General features: G+C 50.0%; 1 protein-coding gene across 1 annotated transcript in view; it reads left to right on the plus strand.

The window, feature by feature from the left end:
• The first annotated feature begins 13874 nt into the window (after nt 1-13874).
• Nucleotides 13875-25527, plus strand: part of KLF7 (KLF transcription factor 7) — a 54596-nt gene continuing 42943 nt past the window's right edge. The window contains exon 1 of the mRNA XM_084288843.1: nt 13875-13998. Coding sequence (XP_084144969.1) covers nt 13897-13998 — 102 coding nt within the window. The 5' untranslated portion in view covers nt 13875-13896. The remainder of the gene's footprint in view (nt 13999-25527) is intronic.

The raw sequence follows: 25527 nt of genomic DNA on the forward strand, positions 1-25527 counted from the left end.
CACTCATATGCTGGGGGCCAGTGCAGCAGCACCCCAGCATTGCTTGATAGAGCAGAGCTGCAGGATCGGGCCCAAAGAGGCAGAAACATCAGATGCCTGGGGGTGGTATGGGATGTAGTCTCAAAGAGAGCAGCATTAATAAACTACAAGATTTTACGACCATGTCAGGAAAGCTTACACTTCCAGGATCAAAATAAATAATGAAACAGGGTGGGTTTTTTGGACTATTCTGGCTTATTTTCAGCAGTTGCTGAAGGGTTGAAGCTTTGTTATGGTTGCTTACCCAGCAATCAAAAGTATCCTTTCAGATTTGAACCAATTATCCCACACTCACCTCGACAAGCACCACCACCACGTGAGACTGCTGTACCAAGGCTCCTGTGCCAGCAAATCGATGGAGCCTCTTCTTGTTACCCAGCCTGAATTAAAAAAACTTGCCACCCCGTATCCCATGCTCTGAAGTCAGGAGGGATTTGCCTGCAGAGAAAGGAAATCTGCGCCTGGGGACGCGCTGCCATTGCAACCAGTGCCTTATGGCCCTGCAGAAGAGCTCCGGCAGCCTCAGCTGTGCTGGATTGAATGCTTCCCATCAGCTCCCTCGTGGAGATTTCGCTGCTGAACAGCACAAAAATGTCCCCAGCCACGCTTTGCGCTCCGACACACTGCCGCATGGAAGAAACCGGCAGATGCAGAGGAAGCTGAATGGGCAAATGAATGTTAAAATAATTGGAGCCGCCATTTCCGACTTGATGAATATGTTGCTCAAATTACAGTTCTGCCTTGCAAACAAAACAAAACAAAAACCCCAATGAATGTGACATTAATTTAATAATAGCAAAAGTTGTAAATAATGTAACACTCATGTAAACGGTTGCTCATGCAAGATCTCTTGAGAGGAGCGTAAGGGACGCTGTAGTTTTGGGGACGGGATGACACATGTTCTGCAAAATGCGGTGTTTTATTCTGTCCCCCAGGAGCTGAGCAGAGGCAGAGGCGCTGATGCCAGTCCCCAGCCATGCCCCGAGCCCTGGGGACCCACCTCGTGCCGCAGCACCACCAGGCGAGGGGTCACATCGGGGTGGGGGGGAGCTTTGCTGCACCTATCCTATGAATAAACAGGGCATGCCTTTCCTCCCGCTGAGATCAGCGCGACCATTCCCAGAAGCCTTGTGTACAAAGCCCTCACACCCCCATTTCTCTCCTCCTCCTCCACGCTGCACACAATTAAGGTAAAACCCTGCGACTTTGTGTTTCCCAATATAGCAAGCATGCTTTACTTGTCTAATATACAACACACTTAATGCACCAAACGCTGTTTCCAATTCACAACAATTACGGCAGAATTGCCTTGCTCTATTTACTTAAGGAAGCGATCCATTGGCTTACAGCACGCTCTGCCCCACGCACTGACGAACCCGCATGCAGAGCTATTTACTGCCAGGAAGCCCCCTTCCTTCTGTACACATCTGTGGGACAGTGGGGAAGGCCAGCACTCAGACGAGCCATCCAAGCCTCTCGGTAACAGCCACTACAGGCACAGGACGATGCTACAGACAGCAGCAAAGCCCACGGTGGCTGCAGCCTCCCATAGGTCATGTCCTGCGTGGGCAAGCTCCTCTCTGGGGCCTGATCTCCCCTTCCTTTTCCTTTCCCTTTTTTCAGCTGTGCTGCAGGTTAAAGGCCATTTGTTTGGAAAGCTGCACATCTTTCCGGGGCCATCTCCCACCTCATGGGCATCCCCCAAATCCCCCCTCCCTCTGCTTCAGCATCTATTCAAACACTTATCCTCTCCTTCACCCTCCACCATGAGGTGGAATTAAATTCACAGAAAAACACAAAATGCCATCCAGGGCTAAGCTCATAATTGCCATCAAACACAGAGAAAAACAGAACAGAGACATTCGATCCGATTCTTTGTCCCTTCCATTTTTTTTTTTAAAGTTGCCCTTTTTTTCTTTCCTTTCTTCCTTTTTTTTTTTTTCTTTCTTTTTAAACGCCTCTAACAGCCTATTACCAGCATCTACAACTTCCTTTCACCAAGGACCTCTGGGTTTTTCCCTGCCTGCTTCCTCTGCTTTATTTATTGACATATTCAATAATTCAGAGAAATCTTATTTTAAATGCACAGGGCAGAACTCGCCCCCAGGTTTAAAAAACAAATCCTGTCACGTTTGGCAAACAGCTACACACAGAAGGCAGACATCAAACATATACACCCAAATATGCAAATTCAAAGAATCAATAGATACGGCATATTCTTTATGTTCATTTTTCATCAGGAAATAAAGGCTGGCGCACAACATCGGCATAACATTGCTGAATCGATGTCCTTGCGGTAAGGAGCATCCTACAAAGCGTGCCCCGTGAATAAGCTTTCCTCCCTCAGCGAAGGTCAGCCTGCTGCCACGGGGACTGCTCCTACGCAACCAAAAATGCTCCACAGAGAACTGATCAGCGGGACTGGGCTCTAACCTAACACGACTTCCTCCTCCTCCTCCTCGGCTTCATTTCCGTGCTGGCTGAGGAAAGCCCCGAGGCACAGGGCGCTGAGCACAACTCCCAGCCCACCAAAGGGTGCCCTGCACCAAGACCTTGCTGGGCTGGGGAACACGGGGCCAAATCCTGCGGATGGACGCCTGGCACTCACTCGCCCTCCGATCCATATTGATCCTCTGCAGTAAATTTTTTCTGCTCCTCTATGCTATTTGGAAGGTTACTGCTCCCTTTTCACCGCCTGGAGTGTATTTATTTTTCACCTCTCCCGTGCCCAGCACCTCACACAGCCTCACAGTTGACCAGCTCCCTCCAGCCATCACCTGCCATGTAATTGCCACGCTTTGTTTATAGATAATCGAAAAAGAAATGTAAACGCGCCAAGATGATTAAGATATACACAGCTGGTGTCACCAGAAACCGGGAAAAATGAGTATCAAGGATGTATGAGAGTAGCCTGTGCTGCTTCACAGTGACTCATCCAGGAGCGTTACCCTCCGCACGATGCCAAAGGCAAAGAGGCTGCGTTGCAAAACCGCTGGTTTGTGCCTCTGGGATTTTTTCATACATTATCATTTTCATCTCACTGCTGTCAGTTCTACAATAAATGTGTACATCAATACAGTAGTGGCAAGCAGGAGTCTGTTTTGAAGAGACGTTGGCATTGTCTTATAAATGTCAGCAGCTGAACAGCACAGGGCTCCGTCACCTGCTACCGCTTCTAGCGCTTCCCTTTTATTAAAAATACATATTGACAATAAAAGCTCCAGCTAAAAAAAAAGCCCCTCCCCCTCCCCTCAGCAGAAAGACCTTGCTCGGCTCATCTTGGAAAATCTTTAAAACGTGCCCTGAGAAGTGACCTTACACATCTCCCCACCTCCTGTGTGCACCACTGAAGTACGCTTTTAAAACCCGGCCGTAAAAAAGGAGGCTCTTGCAACCATTTGGATAGCAGGGCTCCTCGGAGACTCTGTAGAGCAAACGTTGGAGCTTTCCCAACCACTGCATGTTGTCCAACCCACCCTGTGCCCATCCTGCAAGGCTGGAGCTGCAGCAGCACTGTGCGGGCAGGAGCAGGACCAGAGCTGCTCGGCAGGGCTTTCATTTCCCTACCTGGGCACAGGCAGCAAAGGGGCATCAGAGGCCAGGAGCTGGGCACGTCTGGAGGGGATTTATCACACCTGGCTCAAGCGCTGCAGATGGCACTGGTGTAGTTTTGCTATGACAGCAGTTTAAATGATTTTTTTCTTTTGGGCATTTTTTTTAAACTGAAAATGATTTTTCAAAGTGGAAAACCCTTTCATTTCTAAGCAGCACAGAAGAGAGAATTAAATTTCAAAAGCACCCTATGAAACAAAGGGGCTTTATTTTTACAGCCACTGCCTACAACCTCAGTATTTCAGTTTGGCTCTTTTTTATTTTTTCTTTTACCAAGCACCCTGGGGAAAGAGTGCTAGTGATATTTTAGGAGAAATGCTCCCCATATGCAGCATGCAGCGCGCTCAGACTCACTGCTATCTCAGGTGCGCAGCAGAGATGCTGTTAAGCAGACAGCAGTTGTGTCTTCAGCTTACACCCGTTTACAGCTCTGTACCAGGGAACAGAGAGCTGCAAGTCCCGACTCCTTTGCAGAAACTCCAAAGAAAACACTTTGCTCAGAAAGACAGAAATGTAAACACCACTACATAAATGCCAATCACCACAAATCTGAAACATCGGCCATTTCTAAACTATCTGACTGGAAGTCAAATTGTTTTATGGTTAGAGGAGTGTTTAATACACTATGAACAGTTTAAAGTTAGCATTTCGTATTCAGAGTGATTAATGGCACCATATTGTATTTCAATTACTATGAGATACTTCCCCGTAATAAACGATGGCAATAATATTCACATTAAGTCAATAAAAAGCATCTTCAAAGCGTGATGTATAAGTGCCATTATCGCAGCGTAATTTGGAAGCATCACACAACAAGTTAGCAGCACCGATAGCTGAGTCCCGGCACCCAGAGGTAGGCGCTGGTCCTGATGCTCAGGGAGTTCAGCCGAGCGGTCATTTCTCCCTTCCCAACCACTGGACCTCACATCCACGTGCCTTCAGCATCTCATGAGAGAAGTGCCAGGCCGAGGTATTGCCTTCTCGCTTGGGAAGCGACAGCGAGATGCCATCACTTCTAGGTACAGCTTCATAATCACCAGACTGGGAGCTGATGAGCTGGGGATGGCAAACACAAACACCTTCAAGTCGCTTCGGCCAGCACGAGCTACACAACAGGTGACACTACAGCCCTTCATCCTATCTTCTTCCATGTGAAACCTCATTAACTGGAAAGGGAAATTATTGCTGCCCAGATTGTTTTAACCTGCTTGCTTGCTTTTTAATTGCTAGCACTGATTTAACTCAAGTGCCCAAGAGCACACTGACTGGCAACAGAGCTGCTTTCCACAGCCTCACACCCCAGAACATAGCTGTATTCCCCATTAGGAAGTGAAAAATTAAAAAAAAAATTAAAAAAATTGTTTGGATTCAGAAACAAGAAAATATTTAATTTTAACAAACAGTGAATTGTTTTGTCTTGGCATCTGAATTTCATTTCACTAAAATAAAAAGACGCTTGGTTTAGATGTCAAAACAACAGTATACATCAAGATTAGGTATGGTATTAAATATCATCTAAAGATAATGATAAATTAATAGCTTATGAACAGTATATTTCTAGTTAGTAGAAAATGGAATAAAATGAGCAGGTGGAAGTAAAACATTTTTACATCACAAAAATGACAATTTTGTCTCTATCAAAACACGACATTTTGACATTAATGAAACAAAACAGAAAAGCCCAAATGATTCACTTTGACTTTCCTGTTGAAAATTATGTTCAAATTGACACATTCTCATGAAACGCTTCAATTTCAAAAAAAAAAAAGCTGCATGTTCTGATGAAAACTCACTTCTGCTGGAAACCTGTGCAGCCAGTTCTGCTGAGGGGCTGGGAGAGAAGGTCTCTATGGTCACACGTTGGCACCTCTGCCCCTCTGGTGAGGGGTTCAGATCCCCTGCCCAAGAGCACACGTTCCCTCTGCTCAGGACAGTCCTGATTCTGAGGTGAAAAGCAAGCAGTTTGCCTCCTCACTCCACAAAAACCAAGGCTCACCCTTCAGTGCCACCCCCAAGAAACAACGAGCACTGCACCAGTAATAGCGGTACTTCAGAGAACTCTAAGAAGCACTAAAAAAAAAAAAAAAAAAGAAATACATATTTTTCATTGCAGGTCAGCTTTAATGCATCCAGCATGGGGATCACAGGAGAGCACGAGAATCTCGGAGGGAGCCATTATCTGTAGATCACTGCCACAGCAGAACATAAAGGCCTCTCCTGAGCTATTAGAGGCAATTGTTTCAATAAGCATTCGTCCTGCAATCAATGCCAAGAAAAACGGTAATGCCCTTTCAGACTCCCTCTGCTTTAGTGGGGAGGGGGCAGCCCTTGGGGAGGGGGGGACAAGTCCCCAGGGACGTGCCGCTGGCCTCACCACAATGCCCTGGCTGGAGCTTGGAGCCTGAGCAAGGCTTGCTCCTGCCTGGGGCTAGCTGGGTACCTTTGGCACAGTTCAAAGGGTTGTGCCAGTGGTGACGGCTCCCTCCCTCCACAGGGCCTGTGGCAACTCCACCCTCACAAGTCGGTCATCCAAAGCAGGAGCAACATGTGCAGGAAAAATAGAGGTGCTGTGCACCCTGATGCATGCTCTGTCCAAATCCAATATAAAGTGAAAGTTACTGGTGGAAAACAAGGAAACCTTTACAGTTTATCAGCCCTACACAATTAATGCTCATAATATAAGTTACCAACAGTACGCAGCTCTTCTACACAAATCAAACTCGTACCACCTACTGCGCAGCTGAGGCGGAGGCTGAAGTAGCAGTAAAACACAGGCTGAGTGTCCAGGTCAAATCAGGCCATGCCCTGACCATATAAAACTTGGAGAAGCGAGGAGCAGCATTATTCATTTCTTTAAACACATGTTCCTACTTAAGTCAATGGGAAGCTTGCCATTGACTTCAAAGCAAGCCGGAGCAAGCTCCTGCAGCAGTGGCTCTCTTTAAGGAGGATGACTGTGCATCCCCAGTTCTGGCACAGGGCTCGCAGCCCTGCCCATTTATAAAGTCATGGTCACGCTTAACACTGCAAAAGCTGGGGGACGTTTTTTGCAGGAATATTCTGCTCAAATTCATCATGGCAAGTGATGGACAACATACCCAAATACACACAGAATTCAGCCAGCGGGTTCATAAAAATGGTTAAAAATACATGCACGAAAAGGGGCAAGTCACCACTTCTCACCACAGCAGGACAACACCTGAAAAATGCAAGAGGGCAGAGGTTCAGCCCCTGCATTTGTGCTCCCCACTTGGCTCCTGGTAAGCCCAGGCAGCGCAGGGTGGAGGAGCCAGAGGTTGGCGAGGTGGCAGCTGAGGCTGTTCCAAGGTACTGCTGTGTGTCACCTCGTGTGACGTCCAGGCCTTTTGCTGTGTCCAGGCCATGCAAGCCCTTGCGACTCCCCTGTCAAAACCCCAATGATGTCTTTCTGTGTTGCCATGGAAAAAAGTGATGTCAGAGGCAGCCAGCATTCGCCTGCTTCCAGGAATCTGCAAGAGTTTCTGGAGAGATGCACATCTCCCTCTTCCTTCGCTCTTCCATGGCTCTGCCTCTCAGTTTCTTAACTCTTGGCTTCAGAAATCAGCACGAATCCACCACACACAACCGGCACCTGCCTTTGGCTGTACAGAGCTCCGTCAGGAAGGATTACGCCCAGCATCTTTACCCTCAGCTACCCATAAATCAGCTCTCGAGGCAGGGGATTGCAGAACAAGGCTCAGATCTCCTCAGCTGCCACTTATCACTTGTATCACCTCTTGCTTTCCTTCTTTCCTCAGAAAGAACAACCTCCCAGCTCACCTTCTGCAGGTATTTACCTCCTGTTACAGAGAAGAGAAGCTGTGCTGGTGCCCTCCATTTTATAAAACAATTCCCCCCACCCCTTATAAAACAATCTCATAACATTCCCCATGGCTTTAATAATAATAACCAATTACTCACTGGTGGCAGCAATTGCTACGGGTAGAAAGGGCAGGGATGACAAACTGCTGACTACCCTGCTGAGCACTGCCCTGGAGGAAATGACAGCTCAGCAGAGCTCTTGTCTCATGAATCGACGCGGGGAGCCAGGAGTTTTCTCCCATCACAAAGGGCTCCGAGGGAGCAGGTACAGCAGCTACAGGCCAGTCCCTGGGCATTAATCTGCCCTTTGAGAGGATCCAGGTTCATTCTGAGATCTGACTCACTCTGTGAGTTTGGACAAAGCTTTGTCTCTCTTGCATTTAACCCATGAGGTCTCATATTGTGCAACCAATACCCCGGTATCAATGCTGCTGCCTTTCTACCAGCAGCCAGGTATCCACCTGACCCCCTATTCAACACAGGTTGCATGGGTATGAGATGCTCAGCAGAGCCCCATTGATCCTCTTGGGAAATCCCAAGGAACAAAAAGCACGGTGGGAGACAGGCTAAGGACAGGCTCTCCCTCTAAAAAAGATCCTTCCACTTCCATTTCAGCAGTCCACAGCTGCCTGGCTGTGAGGGCTGAGCCCCAAGAAGAATTTGGCTGTGAGCAGTTCTTCTTACGGGCCATGGCTGCAGGGCCTTGGTCAAAGGTCTGTCTTCAGGTAGGGTTAGTGCTGACAGATGGAAAAATGCAGGAAGCACAGCTGGTGTTGGGGTGGGAAGAGGCTGCCCAAGTGAAAAACCATTTCTGTCTCGTTTCATACAACATCAGTCCCCAAAGAGATGCTCTTTAGGGGGAGAAATGCTGCAATACTCAGGTGATGTCGAGCCAGCAGCCCAACCAACAAACCAGAGCAGGGAAATTGGCCTGGAGTTGAGCTGGGCTCTGGTCCTCACTGTTTGTACAAGGCTTGGTTGCTGTTGTGAGGTGCGTGCTGGTGCCAAGCCAGGCATTTCGTTCTTTGTGCACGGGAACAGCTGCAGCACCTGCCTGCACCCAGCACGACTGGCTCTGACAAGCGAGCTCGGAGCCTTGATTTTCATTCCCTGCACTCAGGCATTTCCTCGTTAATTCACACATCCACGCTTTACTGAGAGCCACATCTTCAGCAGCTTTTTGTAAGGAACGGGACTAGAGAGAAACCCCAAGAGGCTGTGAAAACAGCACAGTAAGAGAGTCTCACAGCTTCCAGCCGAAGACAAGTTTTGCTTTGAATGCATTGCATTTCTTTCATCTGTGACAAGACTAGAAAGAAAAAAAAACAGCAATGTTGCTGTAACCCCTGCTTTCTGGACAGCCTTCTCCTTTGCACAGGCACCAACTGGCACAGGTATTCCCTGCGGTGCCACCAAAGAGCCACGCGCAGCAAGCCCCCCGTGCTGGATGTGCTACCTGTGCTGCAACGCCAGCTCTTCTAAAAAGAGCTCCTGCTGGCTACAGCAAATACGAACCAACACTTTGTCCAGAGTAATGTATGTAATAACGCAAGCCAGTCCCCAGTTACCAGCTGCTGAACCATTCAAGTATCCTTCTATTTTACTGGAAGGTTTCCTATACATTTCCTGAGTGTAATCCAGCTCAGTCATTAAAAGGCCACCAGCCCAGAGATTCCACGCACAAATGTGTCTCTCTCATGTCTGGTAACAGCCGCACAACATCTCCCATGGCACCAGTTTGTATTTTCACATTGAAGTGTGCAGCAGAGGGACAAAAAGCCATGGCCTCTGCCCAGGGCTGGCACTTCTTCGCACCCAACACGTGAGGAAAAGTCCCGCTGTCCTCAGCATGACCATCAAGACAACCAAGCCACCACCACACAGGAACCCACCCTACCACACTTCCAAGCAGACTTCCCTGGGCTGAGGACCACCTTTTCCTTCATGCCAAGAACAAAGGGGCCCTATTCCCAGCCCACTCTTTTGGGCAGCATTGCTGCACTGCCAGCAACAGCAGCCCAGAAGGGTCTTCAAAGCAGATGCATCAGGTGGAAGCTGTAAGAGCCCAGCCTGAGCAGACATCCAAAACTCAAAGGTCTTCCTTGCAGCTCATTATTATTTATTATTTGTACTGTAGAAGTACCTGAGAGCCTACTAATATGATCAGAGACTGTTTATGTCAGATGCTGAACACCGGCTGAATAGCAATGATAACTGCCCTTGCAAAGAGGTTCAGGAACACGAAGATCACTTTGGGCAAGAGGCGGAGGTCTCTGCTTTGCATGCACACACGCTGACCTTTGTCATCCCCAGAGGCTGGGAGCACAGGTACAGCCAGGAACTGAGAACAACTTCACTCCTCTAGTACCGGTCTACTCTTATATGATTTATAGATTTGTAGCACAATCTGGAGGACAAGGGGAGTGAGGGGGAGGGTTATACAGCCACATCACTTCTCTGAGAAGGACAGACAGCTAGTTAAAGGTTCAGGACTGGTAAGACAGAAGAATTGGTTAGCTGCAGATGGGTTCAGAGCTCTCAGTAGGACCCAAAGGAATTCACATGTCCTCCCACTAACGCTGTGGTTGTACCTACTACATGCTGCTGGAAGCTTTGACCCATCACCATACTGGTCTGTGCACAGCAGTATGCTACACTACTTGCCTTTACAGCACTGCTTTACTCTTTACAGACTGATATCAATGCAAACAGACACAGTTCTAAGATATAAATGATAGCCAGCAACGCAAAACCTTACAGCACGTGAACCAACCACAGCAGATGAAGACTCCTTCCCCAAACTGAAAACTCATTTCTGGTAAGTTCTGAGTGTGCAGTGCCCTTTCAGGACCATAGGGGCCAAAAGCCTCCAGTTCAGAACCAGAACAGGCCCATCCAACTATTATCTCAACTTCCCTCAAAGCATCAGGCTTTGTTTTTCAGCACAGCCCAGAGAACTGAGCTAGCTGGGTACCACCTCCCTGCATCTTCCCAACATTTCCACAAGTCACAGCAGTGATGAAGTTTGGAGCTGTCCTAAAGAGATCCTTTCACCTTCCAGATTATTCTCTTTACTCATTTCAGGACAATTTTGTGCTAGGGCTGAAATGTTCCTCCTTACACTTCCCACAGGTCCAGCTTTCAGCTTTACCTGAGTGTTGTGCAGTCCTTTGTGCCCTTGAGCCCGGCAGTGTAGTGGTGGTGCTCCTCCTCCACATTTGATTGCGTTGCTCTCTGGTGGGTGGCGTGGTTGGGCCAGAGAGGGTTGAGTGGCTATCTGCCAGGAGTAAGGTCAGCACAGCCTGCAAAACAAGAGCATGGTAAAAATTGCTTTCCATTACCTTTGGGTTAGCACAGGTATATGCTACCCCAGATGCTGAAGCGAGAGCGTTAACACCCAGCGTATCACCACATTCATTTTTTGTCCAGACTTTTCTACTTCTGCACAGCAATAACCCCATTCTGCTTTTTTCAAGTGACCTCCAAAGCAGAGTATCCAAGACAATAAAAATGCAATGTCTGCCTGGAAACCACCCAGGCAAGCGGCCAGATCTGTAGCCCAGCTCTTCACCTCACGGCTCGCAGCCAAAATCCTGCCCTCAGACAATTCCTCCTGTAGACAGCCAGAGCAGCAGACCAGCATCTGCTCACCGGATCCGGCCATCAGTTACGGTGTGCCTGGGCACAGGCAGGGCTCTTTGCTGGGGAAAAGCAGCTGAGCTCCACCAGAGAACAACCTTCACCCTGAGGGGGGAAGAGAGGCTGCTCCTACAAGGGCATGCCCTCAGCAGAAAGTTCAAGATGGGCTAACAGGGATTTTAAGTGTCAATCCAAGCCAGGGCTACTCGGCAGCAAGCAGACATGACTCTTTATCACAGCAGAGGGGATCCCTGGGCCGTCTGTACACAGCAACTCATAGGTGCAGAGCTTTGCAACCAAAACTGACCAACCCACAGCTCACACAGGCCACTTCTTTCACACCTGTGTTAGAGCAGAGGCTTGCCAATCAGAGCACTATACATCCTATTAAATAAAAGGGTAGTATGCTTAACAAGGTCAGAATTACAGTACCAAAATGTTTTTCAACCACAGGAATCACAGAATTTGAAGATAAAAGTGTATGTTTAAGCAGCATTCGCCACAAACCTTTATTGCTTTTGTCCTGTTGCCTAGCTGAGGTCAGAAGCAGCCTCTACATATGCATATGGCCTTATTCTGACCAGCTCTTAAGGAGCAATGCTTTTAGAAGCTTTTTCTGAAACTGGTATTTCTTAAGTAAACCTCTGGGAGCAGGAGCTGTGCTACAACACCCAGGTGCTGCTTCTTACCAGCTCTGACCATCTCAGATCAGTTCCCTCCTCCGTCTTCAAGGTGTCCCAGGAATGTGTCGCTGTGCCAGCCCGAGGCATGCCTGGAATCGGTAACGACCGCCTGCAGGACCTCCAGCAGCACACGCCGCGCTGACCTTCCCTCTCGCCTTCCCGCTAACATGCGCATTTCCACTTCTGTGGGTGTACTGATGAGAATGATCAGTTTATTATTCACGTCCAGTCTCACACCCGGCTCTTCTGCAAAGCTGAAGGTGCTGGAGGTGGGCCTGCTGGAGGCAACTGACGGCTCCTGAGGCAAAGGGTGAGAAGCAGGCATCCCTGCCACAGCCAGCTGCAGGTGAGCTGCCCCCAGACCACCCTGAGCCTTTGCCTAGGGGTGAAAGCCATATGCAGACTGCCACCAGCCACTTCTGTAGCACAAGTGTCCGCACAAGAGGTATTTCCACACAGCTGAGAACATTTACTTGAAAAAACTAACAGTCTCTGACTGGTCTCTCCCAATTACTGCCTTCTGTTACAGCTCCATTTCCCACCACATTTTGCTTCCCCAAATGAGGGTGCAGTGCTCACTCTTTTTATATAAAAAGATGTATGAGCAGTATCAGCCTACAGCACCTTGGAGGATCTGTGGCTTGGTGCAGCCACAGCGTGGGCAGCGGGAGGCTTATTCTCAGAGGCCTTCTCCAAACGCAGCATTCAAAATTGTTAACATGGGCCCGGTCTTGGAGAAGGCAATTTGTCTTCATCACCAGGAAAGAAAACATACCATGAACTAATTAACGCTGATGAGTTTTGCTGCCTCATATTTTCACATCAATCCGGGCAGGACACCTGGGACGAGCCGTGCGTGCGGGAGCAGCACTGCACCAATTTGCGCCAGCTGAGGCCAGGCACGCTCACTGGGCTGCGGGGGAGGCAGTGGGGAGCACGGACATGGGCATGGGGAGCAGGGAGAGCGTGAAGGGACTGCTGCGAAACCAGATGGCCCTGCAGCATCTGCTGAGGAGACACCTGGCCCCATGGGGGTGGGTGATGCTGGACCAGCAGCCTGGTGGCAGGACACGGCTATGGCCATGGGGCTGGTGGCACCACAGCACATAAGACAAGGGGTTTATGGCATTGCTGAGCCCATCTCCTTCAGATGCTCACATCCTCTGCGGCCCCTCCACGTGTACAAACACCAGGAGCCAGCACCACAGGAGCTCAGTGAGCACCACACACCACAGAAGCCACCAGAGCACCCCCGGGGGCAGCGCCCCCGGCCCCCTCAGCCGGCCGGGCGCTGTGGCGGGCGCGGAGCCCCCCGTGCCATCCTCCGCCGCCCGCCCCCGCCGCGCTCTGCCGCTGCCGCGCGCCCCGCCGCCCCCTTATATAGCGCCCTAAAAATAGCTCGCCGCGCGCCGCCCCGCCAGCCGCGGGCGGGAGGCGGGAGCCGCGCCGCCGCCCAATCCGAAGCCAGGCCCCGCCCCTCTCCCCGCCATCCCGCACCGCCATTGGGCGGCAGTGACTTCAGGCGCGCCTCGGCCCCGCCCCTCCCGCCCCGCCGTTTGCCTTACATGGTCACGCGCGGCCTGAGTGGGCCGCGCGCGGGGGCGGGGCGGGGCGGCGGGGGCGGGGCCTGCTCCTCTGAGGGAAGCGGCGCGGGGGGGGGGGGGCCGGGGGGGGCGCTGCGGGCTCCCGACAACACGGGGGGGGGCCGCGGGAGCGCGCATGGCCGCGGCGCGGGGCTGCGCGGCGGCGGGCACGAGCGCGAGCCCCGGTGCGGCGGCCGCGGGGTGCTCGGAGCTCGGTGCGCGCCCGGCCCCCGGCGCTGAGGGTCCCCCGTCCTCCCTCCCTCCCTCCCTCCTTCCCTCTCTCCCTTCCCCCCCTTTCCTTTTATTTTCCCAAACTGTGCCCGAAACACAACAAAGCCCCGGGGCCGCCGGCTCCACCGTCGGCCGCTTTTCCTCTTTTATTTTATTTTTTTATTTTTATTTTTTATTTTATTTTTTTATGCTCGCGACCAGCCCCAGCAGAGCACACAAACACACGCACAGGCGGGCAGAGAGCGGGGGCCGTGCTCGGCGGCGGCAGCATGGATGTCCTGGCGAGTTACAGCATCTTCCAGGAGCTGCAGCTCGTCCACGACACCGGCTACTTCTCCGCGTTGCCGTCCCTGGAGGAGAACTGGCAGCAGGTGAATGCTTCGCTTCGCATCCTCGGTGCCTTTGCGGCCGCGGCTCCGTTCTGCTTCCTCGGTTCAGGGTTGGTCGGTCAGGATGGTTTTTTTGTCGCTGTGTTGTTGTTTTTTTGTTTTTTTTTTTGTTTTTTTTTTTTTTTTGTTTTGTTTTTAATTATTATTATTATTATTTTTTCCGCGTGGGCAGATCCTCAGCTGCCTGGTTTCCCCCCCCCCCCCCCGAGGGGCACCTGGGGGCCGCTGACAGCCGCCGGGGCTTGGCTTGGTGAGCACCGCTCTCCTCACCCCGTTTTTCGGCTGGGGTTTAGTTACTGTTTTCTTCCTGCTTGGTCTTTCCAGGCTGATCACTTCCAGCCGGTGCTGACAACCGGCACGGATCGTCTGGGGTTCAGGTGTTCCTGTCACCAGAAACCAGGACGAGGTGGGCAGGTGTGTGGGGGCACCAGCAAGGGCTGTAGGCTGAATCCCCTGACTAGGGGGCGAGTGATTTTTTAATTTTTCATGTTTTCCCTTCTTCTGGAAGGAGGGGAGCAGCGCACGCTGGCTGTGCGGCCAGACAATGCCGCCTCAGGCTGGTGCCAGCCAGCCCGCGTGCTCGGAGGCTCCGTAGGGTTAACGCGCAGAGAGAGCTGGGGCACTTCTGACAGGGGAAATCAAGCCCCACCGACGCGTGAAAATGACAATTAGTGATCGAGTAACACCCAGGAGAAGAGCAGGTGACAGAAAGGAGCTGTACAAACAAACCGTGTGCCCAGATGCCCAGCCCTGCGAACAGCTCTCTGCTGGGATGCCGAGGGAAGCGGCAGAGCTGGGTGCTGCTGTGGTGCTCTGGCAGAGGGGGTCTGTCTGTGAACTGGTGTCTTTTTAAAAGAAAAACAAGACATGCTGGCTGGGAAGAGCAGTGGTGTGGCTGGATGACATGTGTGAGCACGCTGCCCGGCCCCACGGCACTGTCACTTTGGGGATGAGGAGCCACGGGGCTGCGTCTTGCAGGCACTCCCGTTAGGCTTGGCTAGCACAGGGGCAACGTGTGCTAGTTCTCCAGTGACAGCCTGGGACGTTCATTTCGTGCTCCTTGCCGGTGTGTGTGCAGGCAGAAACGCAGACGGGCGCTCGGCAGGGGCTGTAGCTTTGTCATCCGCTGGACTGTGGCTGGGTCTTTAAAGGTTCGCCCTGCTAAAACTGTGTGGGCTCCAGCCTTGTGTGTGCATGCACACCTGGGAGAGGTTTACTGACAGCCGCGGTGTGAACACGTTCGGGATTTCATCTGCGAAATGACTGATCCAACTTTGCTTTCTCCACCGAGGGGGTGGGGGTGCTTTTTGTTATTAATATTCAGCTCGCACATCCATGGTGGTCACATCTGCTTTCCTTTTATAATTCTAACATGCTAATTAAACTGAAGAGGTTGATATAATTTCATTAAGGAAAATAATTTCATAGCATCGCTGTTGTTGGATCAGTTGCATATTAGTAACAGCCCAGGCAGTCCAAAGCGAGATAATCTGTTGACATAGCCAGCATGCTCTAGGCAGTGCTGTGCGTGATACTCTGTCTCCTGCTGCCTTCTTTTATGTGTGGAAGAGCAGCAGCTTGGTTTATACAGTGCAATGTACTACCCGAGCCCGCTCTTACTGACAGGATTTAAACTTAATACTCTCCTGGTTAAACCCCACGTATGTTGGAAAAGGAAAACTTGGAAATAATTTATTACATTTTCCCTTATTTTCCCCCAGATCTTCCAACCAGTGCCCGATGTCTCATAATGCATCCTGTATTTGCAGTTTAATTTTTTCCCCTGTTGCTGCCTGGACCGTCCTTGCAGACAACAGGGGAGCTGACCCAGTAGATGACTAGTGGGAGCTGCGCAGAGCGTGCTAGCATGCAGGCTTGGCAGACCCACTGACACAGAGACCCCGATTTCAGTCTGCTGAACTGCTTGCAAACGTAGCCTGGTATTAGGGATTTGATTGCTTAAGGCAAACCATAGCAACCTGGGTACACAGGGCACACACGTGTGCATGTGTGTGTACCCAAAGGTACCCCTCAGAGCTGTCAGGGTGCAGTTGAGACCCTCAGGAAGACAGCTGGCAGGGCAGTTGCCAACCCCTGTGTGAAGCACTGGGGTAGGGAAGCAGCAGCTTTAATTCGGGGTGAAGGTGCTTGAAGGGGTCTTGCCTCCACTCCCATGAAAAGACCTGAGCTCCCTGGAGGCTCCAGAGCAGTGCTCCTGACAGCATCAGAGCAGCGTCCCCCGGAGATTGCTTCAGAGTCTCTGAAATGGGGGGAAGTAGTTGTGTGGGTCAAGAGCAGGCTTCCTCATCAGGCTGTGAGCTCAAGTTTGTTGTGCTAGCCGGCTGTCCGTCCTCGATGGGGAGAGGCTGGCTCGTGCCAATTGCTGCCGCTCGGTTTGGGGGCTCTTGTGATACCATAAACAATGCAATTGCCTTGCTGAAAATTGGAGAGCGCCTTGGGGTGAGCGTGTTGCCACAGTCCTGTCTGTCTGCCTCTTTTCCTGAGTCAGGACCACGCTTTTGTAGCTGCTGGCTGAGGACTACCCAGCTGGGGCAGTTGCTCATGTTTCCGATTGGGAAACAGCCATCACTCACAGAGGGCACTGACAGCACAGGCAGGTTGCTAAATGCTTGCGTGCGGTCAGCTGATCCTCTCTCCCTTGTTCCTTCCTACTACAAGAGAAATGTGAGCAAGTTTGGCATTTACTCATTTACCAATCAGCGCCGGAGTTGCATGAGAGCAGCCCCGCGCTATGTGTAACGCAAGTGGATTCGGGGGAGGAAGAGATTGTCATCTCTTCTGTAGGTTTCCTTTTCAGGAGAAAAATACAAACAAAAAACCTCTCACTCCATCCTGGACGTAGTACACGTAGTAAAAGTGGCAATACCTGGAGTGGAAGCTGGAACTGAATCCATGATGCATTTCACGTTATTTTTAAAGCACGTGTTGGTGGGCTTGGTTTTCAGGCAACAAAAGCTTAGCTTTGCTATGTCAGCTCTGAGTGTCCTCCTTCAGGTGAAGCGCTCTGGAGGTCAGGAGGGTTTCGTCTTGGAGTGGAGAGGTCAGAATCTGATGAGTAGTCCACAGCACAGCTTCATCCAGAGGGAGAGAACTTTGTTTGGTCTTTTCCAGCAGCCTCGTGCAGCCATGGCACTATGAGAGATTAAAGAAAGAGGTGGGCTGGGCATTGAAAAACCCGGCACTTGCTGCACGCCAGCTGGCTGGTGTCTCAGTGTCTGTCTGCTTCTGCCTGGCGCTCCGTCCTCGCCGTGCTGTGAACCACACGAGCTGCTCGCTGTCCCCGCTGCTCTCCATCCCTGTGAGCTTGCTCGGTGATTTATAACCTGCCCAGGGGAAATCCCAGCCCCTGCGTGGCTGCGGCTGTGCAGCGTGAGGAGCTGTAATCCCACGCACGTTGCTCAGGGGTAGGTATCTGGCGAGGTGTCCCCAGGACTGGGAGTGGGCTGTGGAGAGAGCAGCACAAAGCTGGGGAGCGCCTCGTGGCTCTGCCGAGGGCTGGTTTTGGGGGAGGTGGTTACAGGGTTGGCTTGGGGCTTCAGCCTGTTCCTCGTGCTGGGCCCTCACATTGTGTGAGGGGTCATTAGAAGATCAACAGCAGAGGGCATCTTCTGTAGTCAGATTTGTCTCTTCTAGGTGCAGCACTTCAACCCACCTCTGCTGTCCTCTGTGTGTGCTCAGAGGTGTGATCAGGAGACATCTGGGGGCTCTCCTCATTTTCTGGGGGGGGCATAGGGCAACTTCTGGCACAGCGATCCCTGTGTTGCCAGAGCACAGCGGCACCAGGAGCAGGTAGATGCACCCGGCTGCTGTGAGTGCAGCTGATTCAGCAGAAGTACAAAATCAGCAGGGTTTAAGTGTCACGCTCTGGCTTACACTAAAAGGCAGCCAGCCTTTCCCACACGTGTCACAGGCCTTACTGGTGGGAATAGCCTTGTATTGTTTGCTTGATAACCACTGCCCGATAACATTTCCTCCTGCCTTGGCTGACTCAGTTGCTCTCAGCTGCAGCAAGCCATGATCCTTCTAAGGGAGATGTGCATTTCCTGTAAAGCACGGGATCAAGGAAACCTTTGTTTTGCCCTTGACTCTGTGGTAGAACCTTTGTGTATTTTTAATTAGGTCTTCAGGCCTCATTTTACCCTGTTCTGAAATGACTGAGAACAACACTACAGAGGCATGGTCTTTGTGGGGCCGGGAGGCTGAAATGACCCATCCTGGCAAAGGGCTCTGAGGTCCCTGTGCCGTGTGAGAGCAGAGTATCCCAGGGAGACTGGTCTGGTAGAACCCTTACATCTCAACGCTGACTTCTATTTGGGAGACAACGTCATTTTCAGGCCTATAGGAAAAATTTCCACTGCTACTGGAAAGGCATAAATCACACTGGAGAACATTCCTGCCTGCCCATCGCCTCCATTGTTCTAGTTTAATGGCATAGTTGGCCACTACATAAACTAAACCATCTCTTTTAATATTGCTATTTCATCTTGGTTCCAGTCACAGTGTAACACATTTCTTAAGTGCTTATAGTACATCATGCCTCTTGAGAATAACTTGCAGAAATGGTTGACTTCCAAGAACAGCCACATGTGTACTGCAGTGTATTTCAGACTCTGAGCACCAGTCCATTTATCCGTGCAGGCTCTCCACTTGCTCCATGTGCTGAAAGCAAGCTCTTTTCACACTATAGAAGGAGATGGAGAAAGAGAAAGTCAAACTGGAAACTGCAGCCTGTATTGTTTTGCGATTCCTTAATTGCAGAGTCTGTTAGAAATGATTAGTTCTTGGTGTTGTGAAAGTGTGGAGCCCTGCAATCCATGTTGTAAATGTTAAACAGCTGATTTTGTGTGTGGCTTCTGTGTGTGGCAGGTGCTTTTGAAATAGGGTACATAGTTTTCAGCAATGCACAATCATACTGTGGATATTAACTAGAAAATGCCTTCTTTTATTTGTTTGGGATGCTTTAACCTTCACAGCCCCCAGCCCACCCATGTCTTTATGTCCTATTAAATAGGCAGTGCATAGACTTGAGTAGGTTACATAAAAATTGTGATATATAGCGAGTCTGCAATGCAATACTTCCACATGGAAATGGCAGAAGGTCTTCAGTAATTCAATGCAGTAATTTCACACTTAAGCTTTCCAGGGTGGGGGACATTTTTTTTTATTTTTATTTTTTCTGGATATTGTCATATTTTTGAGGCTTTTCCGAATGACTTTCCACTGAGAAGCATCATCTCCATTCTGCATTGGGACACATTGTAGGGAAGCAAGAAGGAAGCTGTTTGACTCTGTAGCTGCACGTGCACAACCGTGATTGCAATTGTTCTTATAAAACAAAGGGGGTTTGCTCACTGGCTGAGCAGCACTGGCGTACAGTGTGTTAAGTGTAATAGTATACCTCACACCAAGTTCGTCACATCCTTCAGAGGGGAAAAAACACTGGAGGATATTGATCACCACACTCAAAATGTCATAAAAATCATTTGTGGGTATTGTAATTGGTGGGAGTTTTTCTATTTGATGGTAAAGCTGAATTCTGGAGTGTTAATAAAGTGTTTTCAAGAGTGGTGCTAAGTCACTCTTATTTTCTTCTCAGTTTCTCTAGACTCTCAGGTGCCTCCTGCCTGTTCTCATACGTATTCATCTACAACACCCCACTACTTCCAAACTCCCAGCATTGCTCACGAGCTGTGAGTGCCCATTTCTGTGGTTTCTTTCAGGCTCAAGTCATAGCAATAGGTCATCTATGAATTCCCCCTCCGCACAGGTCCTCTTTGTACTGTGCGTGACTGCTGCTGACATGGTCCAGACGAGTCTGGATTCACTTGTACTGCCGGCCTCAGCTGATTCTGCAGCAAACAAACAAAACAAACCCGCCAGGGAAAGAACCTCCCTTCCTCCTAAAAGTTGCTGGGTAGAGAACAGGTTTGGAGCATAGATCTTAAAAAGGTATATTCCCCAGATGTATTTGAGACCAGCCAAGTTTTCTTCTCTTGACGTCAGTCTTGATAGGCAGTACGTGTGTTTGAGTGCCTGAGTTTGGTACTCTTTCGGCTGTGTCTCCTTCCTAGCATTGCCACTTTGAGTTCAAAAATTGTGTTTTTACTCTTAAAAAACAAAAAGACAGGCTTTCCAGCAGTTACTTGATTCCAGCAGCATTAAGAAAGTGCTGCTATTGTATCAGCTGGAGAGCTGGCTCGGGTAGGGAGATGTGTGCACGTGTCAGAAGGAGCCCGCTCGGCCCTGTGCCAGCCGGGCCGTGTTTGCACCCCTGGCCTGGCAGCATCTGGTGAGGACGGGGCTGCCTGGCGCAGCAGGGGCCACGTCTCCCTTCCCTGCTGTGACGAAATCGCCTCAGCCTTTGTGCTCCAGGGCAGTGAGACAGCTTGGATCGCATCAGGACCTTTCCAAGCCTTTCCTTCGCGGCTCTTCAGTCACGGGATCGGCGGGTAGCTCTTCCCTTTGCCTGCTGGTGCTGTGAGGATCGGTGTCGGGGGCTCGGGGCTGAGGGCAGGGGACAGGCAGTGCCCCAGGCCCGGGTCGTGGGGCAGGCCCTGAAAGTGCAGGACGGCTCCCATGCTGGGTGCCCTCCACGGGTACAGGGTCGGCTGTGTGAAATAATGAAAATAAAGAGCCGAAAGTTGAGCTTGAACCCCTTCCCTGAGGTCTGCCTTGCCTTTGAGACAGCCTGTGTGTAGCACAACTTTGACCCCATCTCTAAGTTTATAGAAAATGGGTCAAACCGGGTGTAGAAAACTCAGTCAGGAAGTCCAGGATTTATTTATTTTTAATGGTTTTTACTGTGTTGGCAGAGTGCTCTGATGCTCTTAATTGTTTCCAAGCAGGTACCCTCTCTCTCTTTGTTCTCACACATGAAGGATCCTTTCCAATCCAGGGCGATTCCGCTCAGCGCAGCTGTGTATTCCTCACACGTGTTGTTGTTTAGAGAACCATTAAGATGCATGCAGTATACTTTACAATGTACACTAAAGAGTCTGAGTCACTTAAGCATAAACGGCGTATTAATGCTTGCTGAAGGTCCTGCAGACGTACGCATTTAAGTGTCATAATGGTTTTGAACACGGGGCTTATAGACCGTGTCTGACACGTCCTAATCCTGTTGGTTATTTCCCAGCGTTGTGGACCTGCGTGCAAAGCTAGGGCTTAAATCATACGGGGGGTGTCAGCAGCTCCTGCTCGGCAAGGGGTAGAGAAATAGCCGGTGACAGAGGTGAGCCTGGGAGACAATGTGATTGACGGAGGGGCACACAAAGGAGAAGGACACCGGCTTGTGAGAGGCTTTTCTGCGAGGTTCCAATTAGTGTCCTGATTTACAAATCCTGCCCTTAAATCTGCAGCCTCCCAAGGTCAGTTTTAAAGGGACGTGGCAAAGGGTTGGCATTTGACTGTGATGAAGGTTTGTAAATCAACATGTTCTGACAGAAACTGCAATCAGTGGAATTACCTCCATCTATATAATTAAAAGAAACAAAACAAGGCATAAGCAGGGTTTGCATTTTTTGGACAGGATCATCTTGCCCACCTGCTGTCTGTGCAGCTCTTGCACTGCAGCATTCTTCCCGTGCATCTGAAATAAAGCGAAGTGGGAGCAACTGTTTGGACTGCGCAGTGAGGAAAAGGCATGCAGCATGACAAGTAAATTAGATTTGAAAAATGCTTTCACTACTAATAGGCTACTACGCTGCTAGGCATTTGGTTTTAATCCTGATTTTTCAATGGGCAAACCTCGTTTTCAAGCATAAGGAGAGCTCTTGGGTTTGCAAGCGTTTGCAATTTGTCCCCCTTGCTGACTTGTCTTAACGCCAGCCCAGGAGGGGAAGCGGCATCGCGCCGAGTCGCTTTGTGCTGCTGGGGGTGAAGTAGGGGCCTGCCTTTAATTGCCTACTGTTATTCTCCACCAGGGCTGGGTGGAAAACAAAGGTTCCAGTGAGCAAAGGCCACAGTGAAAGTGTTCAGTAAGTGGAAGAGCGGAAGAGGAGAGAGCTGCTCCTGTCTGCCTGCTTTTTACACTCAAAATGGGCATTGGACACATCACAGCTCCTAGGTGTGCTGTGAGAAACCCAGGTTGGGATCGCTTTCCTGCTTAATTCAGGTCTGTCTTTCTAGATTACATCTTGGGTGTGTGAAACTTTAGCTGATTGTGTGGTGCTTCAAAATCAATACATTCCAATAAAACACTTTAGATTAAACAAAAATTATTTTTTGTTTTGTTTTGTTTTTTTTTGACTGGAGATTGTTTAGTAGAAATGTTTCAACTGGGTCTGTTTTCTAGAGGCTTCCCTCAGGGCCAGGCCTTGTTTGTGGTGTGAGAGACTTGGTTTGACTAGCACCTTTGCCTTTGTTGTCCTGCGTCCCTAAAGCTTGATTAATTTTCCCCAGCTAGTATCAGTTTGGCTAGTAAAAGGTACCTAGACTCGTTACAACCTGTGACTGTCATCTTGTGAGCACTGCGGCCACAGCACCTCGTGGTGCTGTAAGCAATGTCTGACCACTTCTGGTCTGTAACCTGGGGGCTGCTCTCCCTCCCCATGCAAGTCTGGTGAGGCGTGCAGGTGCAGGAGATGCATGAGTGGTGCATTCACGTGCCTCCATCGGCTCCTCACAGCTGCTGGTCACTTTTCGCCCTCCTTGGCTCCGCTTGTCCAGGACCGCTCACAAACACTGCTGGCGAGGTGCTGTGCATCTTGTTGGTGAGGAATCTGTGCTCGCCCTGCCTTGACACCTCTGGTCCATGTCTGGCTCTGAGGTGCCTCATGTCCCAGGGTGCAGGGTGAGGTGGGCGGCTCGGGGGCTTTTGTCTTTACCTGTGGGTGCACAGTGCTTTAAAGGGTGACAGCCACGCAGAGCTCGCTGCCTGCTTTGAACTAGTGAAAATAATCCTTCATAATCCTGGTTTGGGTGTGGTTTTTTTTTTTTTTTTTCCTTTTCTTTTGGCTTCCCATGTCAGTCTGGAAAATTTATGCTGCTCTGAAGGAAACATTCCACTCATCTGCAAGCTACTACAGCTGCTGTGTGAGTAATAAAGTATGAAAGGGAGGAAGGGAGAAGGGAGAAGAAAGATGGGACCTGGTGTTTCATATGGAAAGCATCAGGCCAGAAGTGGCTTTGTTTCCGACACGTGGACAGTGGAGAGGCTGCATTTGCTGCTCAATGGAAAATCTGTGCTAGTGAAAAGAAACCTCCCTCATTAGTGACTAGATCAGATGGGGAGGAATTTCAGTGTCTCTAGCTTTTATTTTTAAAATTGTCTGCATTTTAAAATAATAAGGGAGAAACAAGGGCAGTGGACTGACTGACGGAGATTACAACCAGTTTGGGCAGAATAGCTCTTTTCCGTCTCCGTCAGAGATGCTCTCCTAGCCACAGACAGCCCTCCCCCAGCTGTTCATAAACTGTGCCAGCACCTCCAAATAGTTGTGAACATCTGAGAGCTGCTGTACATCAGGCAAGGTGCATGTTGTTTTTATTTGGTTTTGGTTTGTGCTATTTTGGGATAGTATAATAGCATGTTTGTAGGCTTTCCTGCACGATCAAGGAAAACAGAAGCTTGCGTTTGGTGTTGAGAAAGGCACTTCTGATGTAACCAGAAGCCTCTGAGTGTTGTGGCTTTCAGAAACACATGAAAGCGGGGGGGTTGCAGTCAAATATTGGGAGGAAGGGGTTTCCATCTGGTCAGACCAGAGGAAGGAGGCACTTACAGTGCCAGAGGTCTCTGCTATTGAAAGAAGAGGTAGATTGCTGTAGATTGTGGAGTGCTGACATGACCCGGTGAAAGGGATTGTAAGGTGCTTCTGTTGCAAGTTTGAGAATTTTAGAGTAAGTGGCTGTCACCTGGTGTAGTGTAAGCACAGCCTAGGGTGATTTCCACCTACATATCGTAGGAAAACCTAATCGTCTGGGAGTTGAGTGCCTGTTCAACAGGACACTGAGTGGTTACCCTCCGAGAGGAGGTTGAAGATTCCTCTTTACTGGGACTGCCTCGCATGGATTATATCCATGTAGTGAGAGTTAGATCAGCTGCAAGGCCCTGAAATTTGGCATTTTGTTTGAGCAATCTTTGTCTCTCGTCAGATGTACTATTGTGATAAATGGGAGTTTCTTTCTCCTTTCCATTTCTTTATGTTTAAGTGGAGAAGACCAAGGAAACCTTTGACATCCATTTCTGAACTGGTTTTTCTCTCTGTAAAAGGGCAGAATAGCATCCCCATCACTCAGGGAAGTGCAGAGCAGTCGGTGAGTCAGCTCCTGGGCTGATGCAGACTGATGCAGATCAGCCAAAGTCCCAGTGGTGGTACGCAGATTTGTGCTGGCCCAGTGTCTACAAAGTCACTTGACACCTTAGAGGAGAATGGTCTATACAAATCCCAAATATTGTCAGGATGTGGAACAAATACCAGGATGTGGGCAAAAACCAGCACGCCCATTTTAATGATTTGATTAAAACAATATTGCTGCTCTATGGCTCTCATAAATGTGCTTCCAGCGGTGTCAGGGGAGGAGATGGTCTCAAGTGCCGTAACGAGAGGGTGCATTTTTTAAACTGTTGCGCAATAGGACGCTAAATCGTGCTCTGACCACACCGGCTTAGTTCTGTTTTGTAGTGAGCATGGCCTGAGGCATCCTATAAATACCGTTTCTCCCCCCACCTTCAGCTAATAAATAATGGAAACTCTACCGGAAATAAATTTTCTTTCCATGAAAAGAGTGGGAGGTCTTGAGTGGCTCCCTATAAAACAAAGGATGTAGCATGGTTTGTTTGCTTTGGTTTTTCAAATGAAGAAAACGTGGGGGTGGGAAGGGAAGAGATGTTTCTAAGCTCTAAACGTGCTCTGTGCAACGCTGCAAGGTAGTGTGGGCACTGCTTCCCCCAGGACAGCGGATACCCACCCGCCTGTGAAACGAAGACAGATGAGAGAGGTCTCCGAGCAGTCTCAGTGCATGGGAAGACAGAAGGATCCTGCTCCAATTTGCCCTCAGGCTCTCATATTCAGCAGTGGAAACCAACTTGAAAGCGGGTGTAAATGAGCATCTGGAGGAGCATTTTGTGCAATTCCATGGGCAGTTTCTTCCAGGGATCAGCTAAATGAGCAGAATGGTCTTTTTGACCTTAAAATCAGCTTCTGTAAGTAAATCCACTTCGATGCCTTTTTGTAAACGTGAGTCTGGGCTGAAGGAAGGCCCCGTGTGTGCCCATTTCCAGCACCCATCGTGCACGTGCTCTGTGCCAGGTCGGAGGAGAGGCCGGGTTTGTGGAGTTGGCGGCTTCCTCCTGGCTGGCTGGAATCTGAAGCAAAGCTGTGTCATCTTGTGTCGTGTCATGGACAGCCTCTGGGCCGGAGGCTGACTGCAGCGTGGCCTCCGAGGTTGAGAAGGGTCGCAGGAGAGCCTGTGTTCAGCAGCGGGATGTGACTGCCTCATTCCAAAGGCAAATGAGGTTTGAGAGCAGGGTGCACATGATGAAAAGGCATT

The sequence above is a fragment of the Netta rufina genome (assembly GCF_964035555.1).
Source record: "Netta rufina genome assembly, chromosome: 6".
Lineage (NCBI taxonomy): Eukaryota > Metazoa > Chordata > Aves > Anseriformes > Anatidae > Netta > Netta rufina.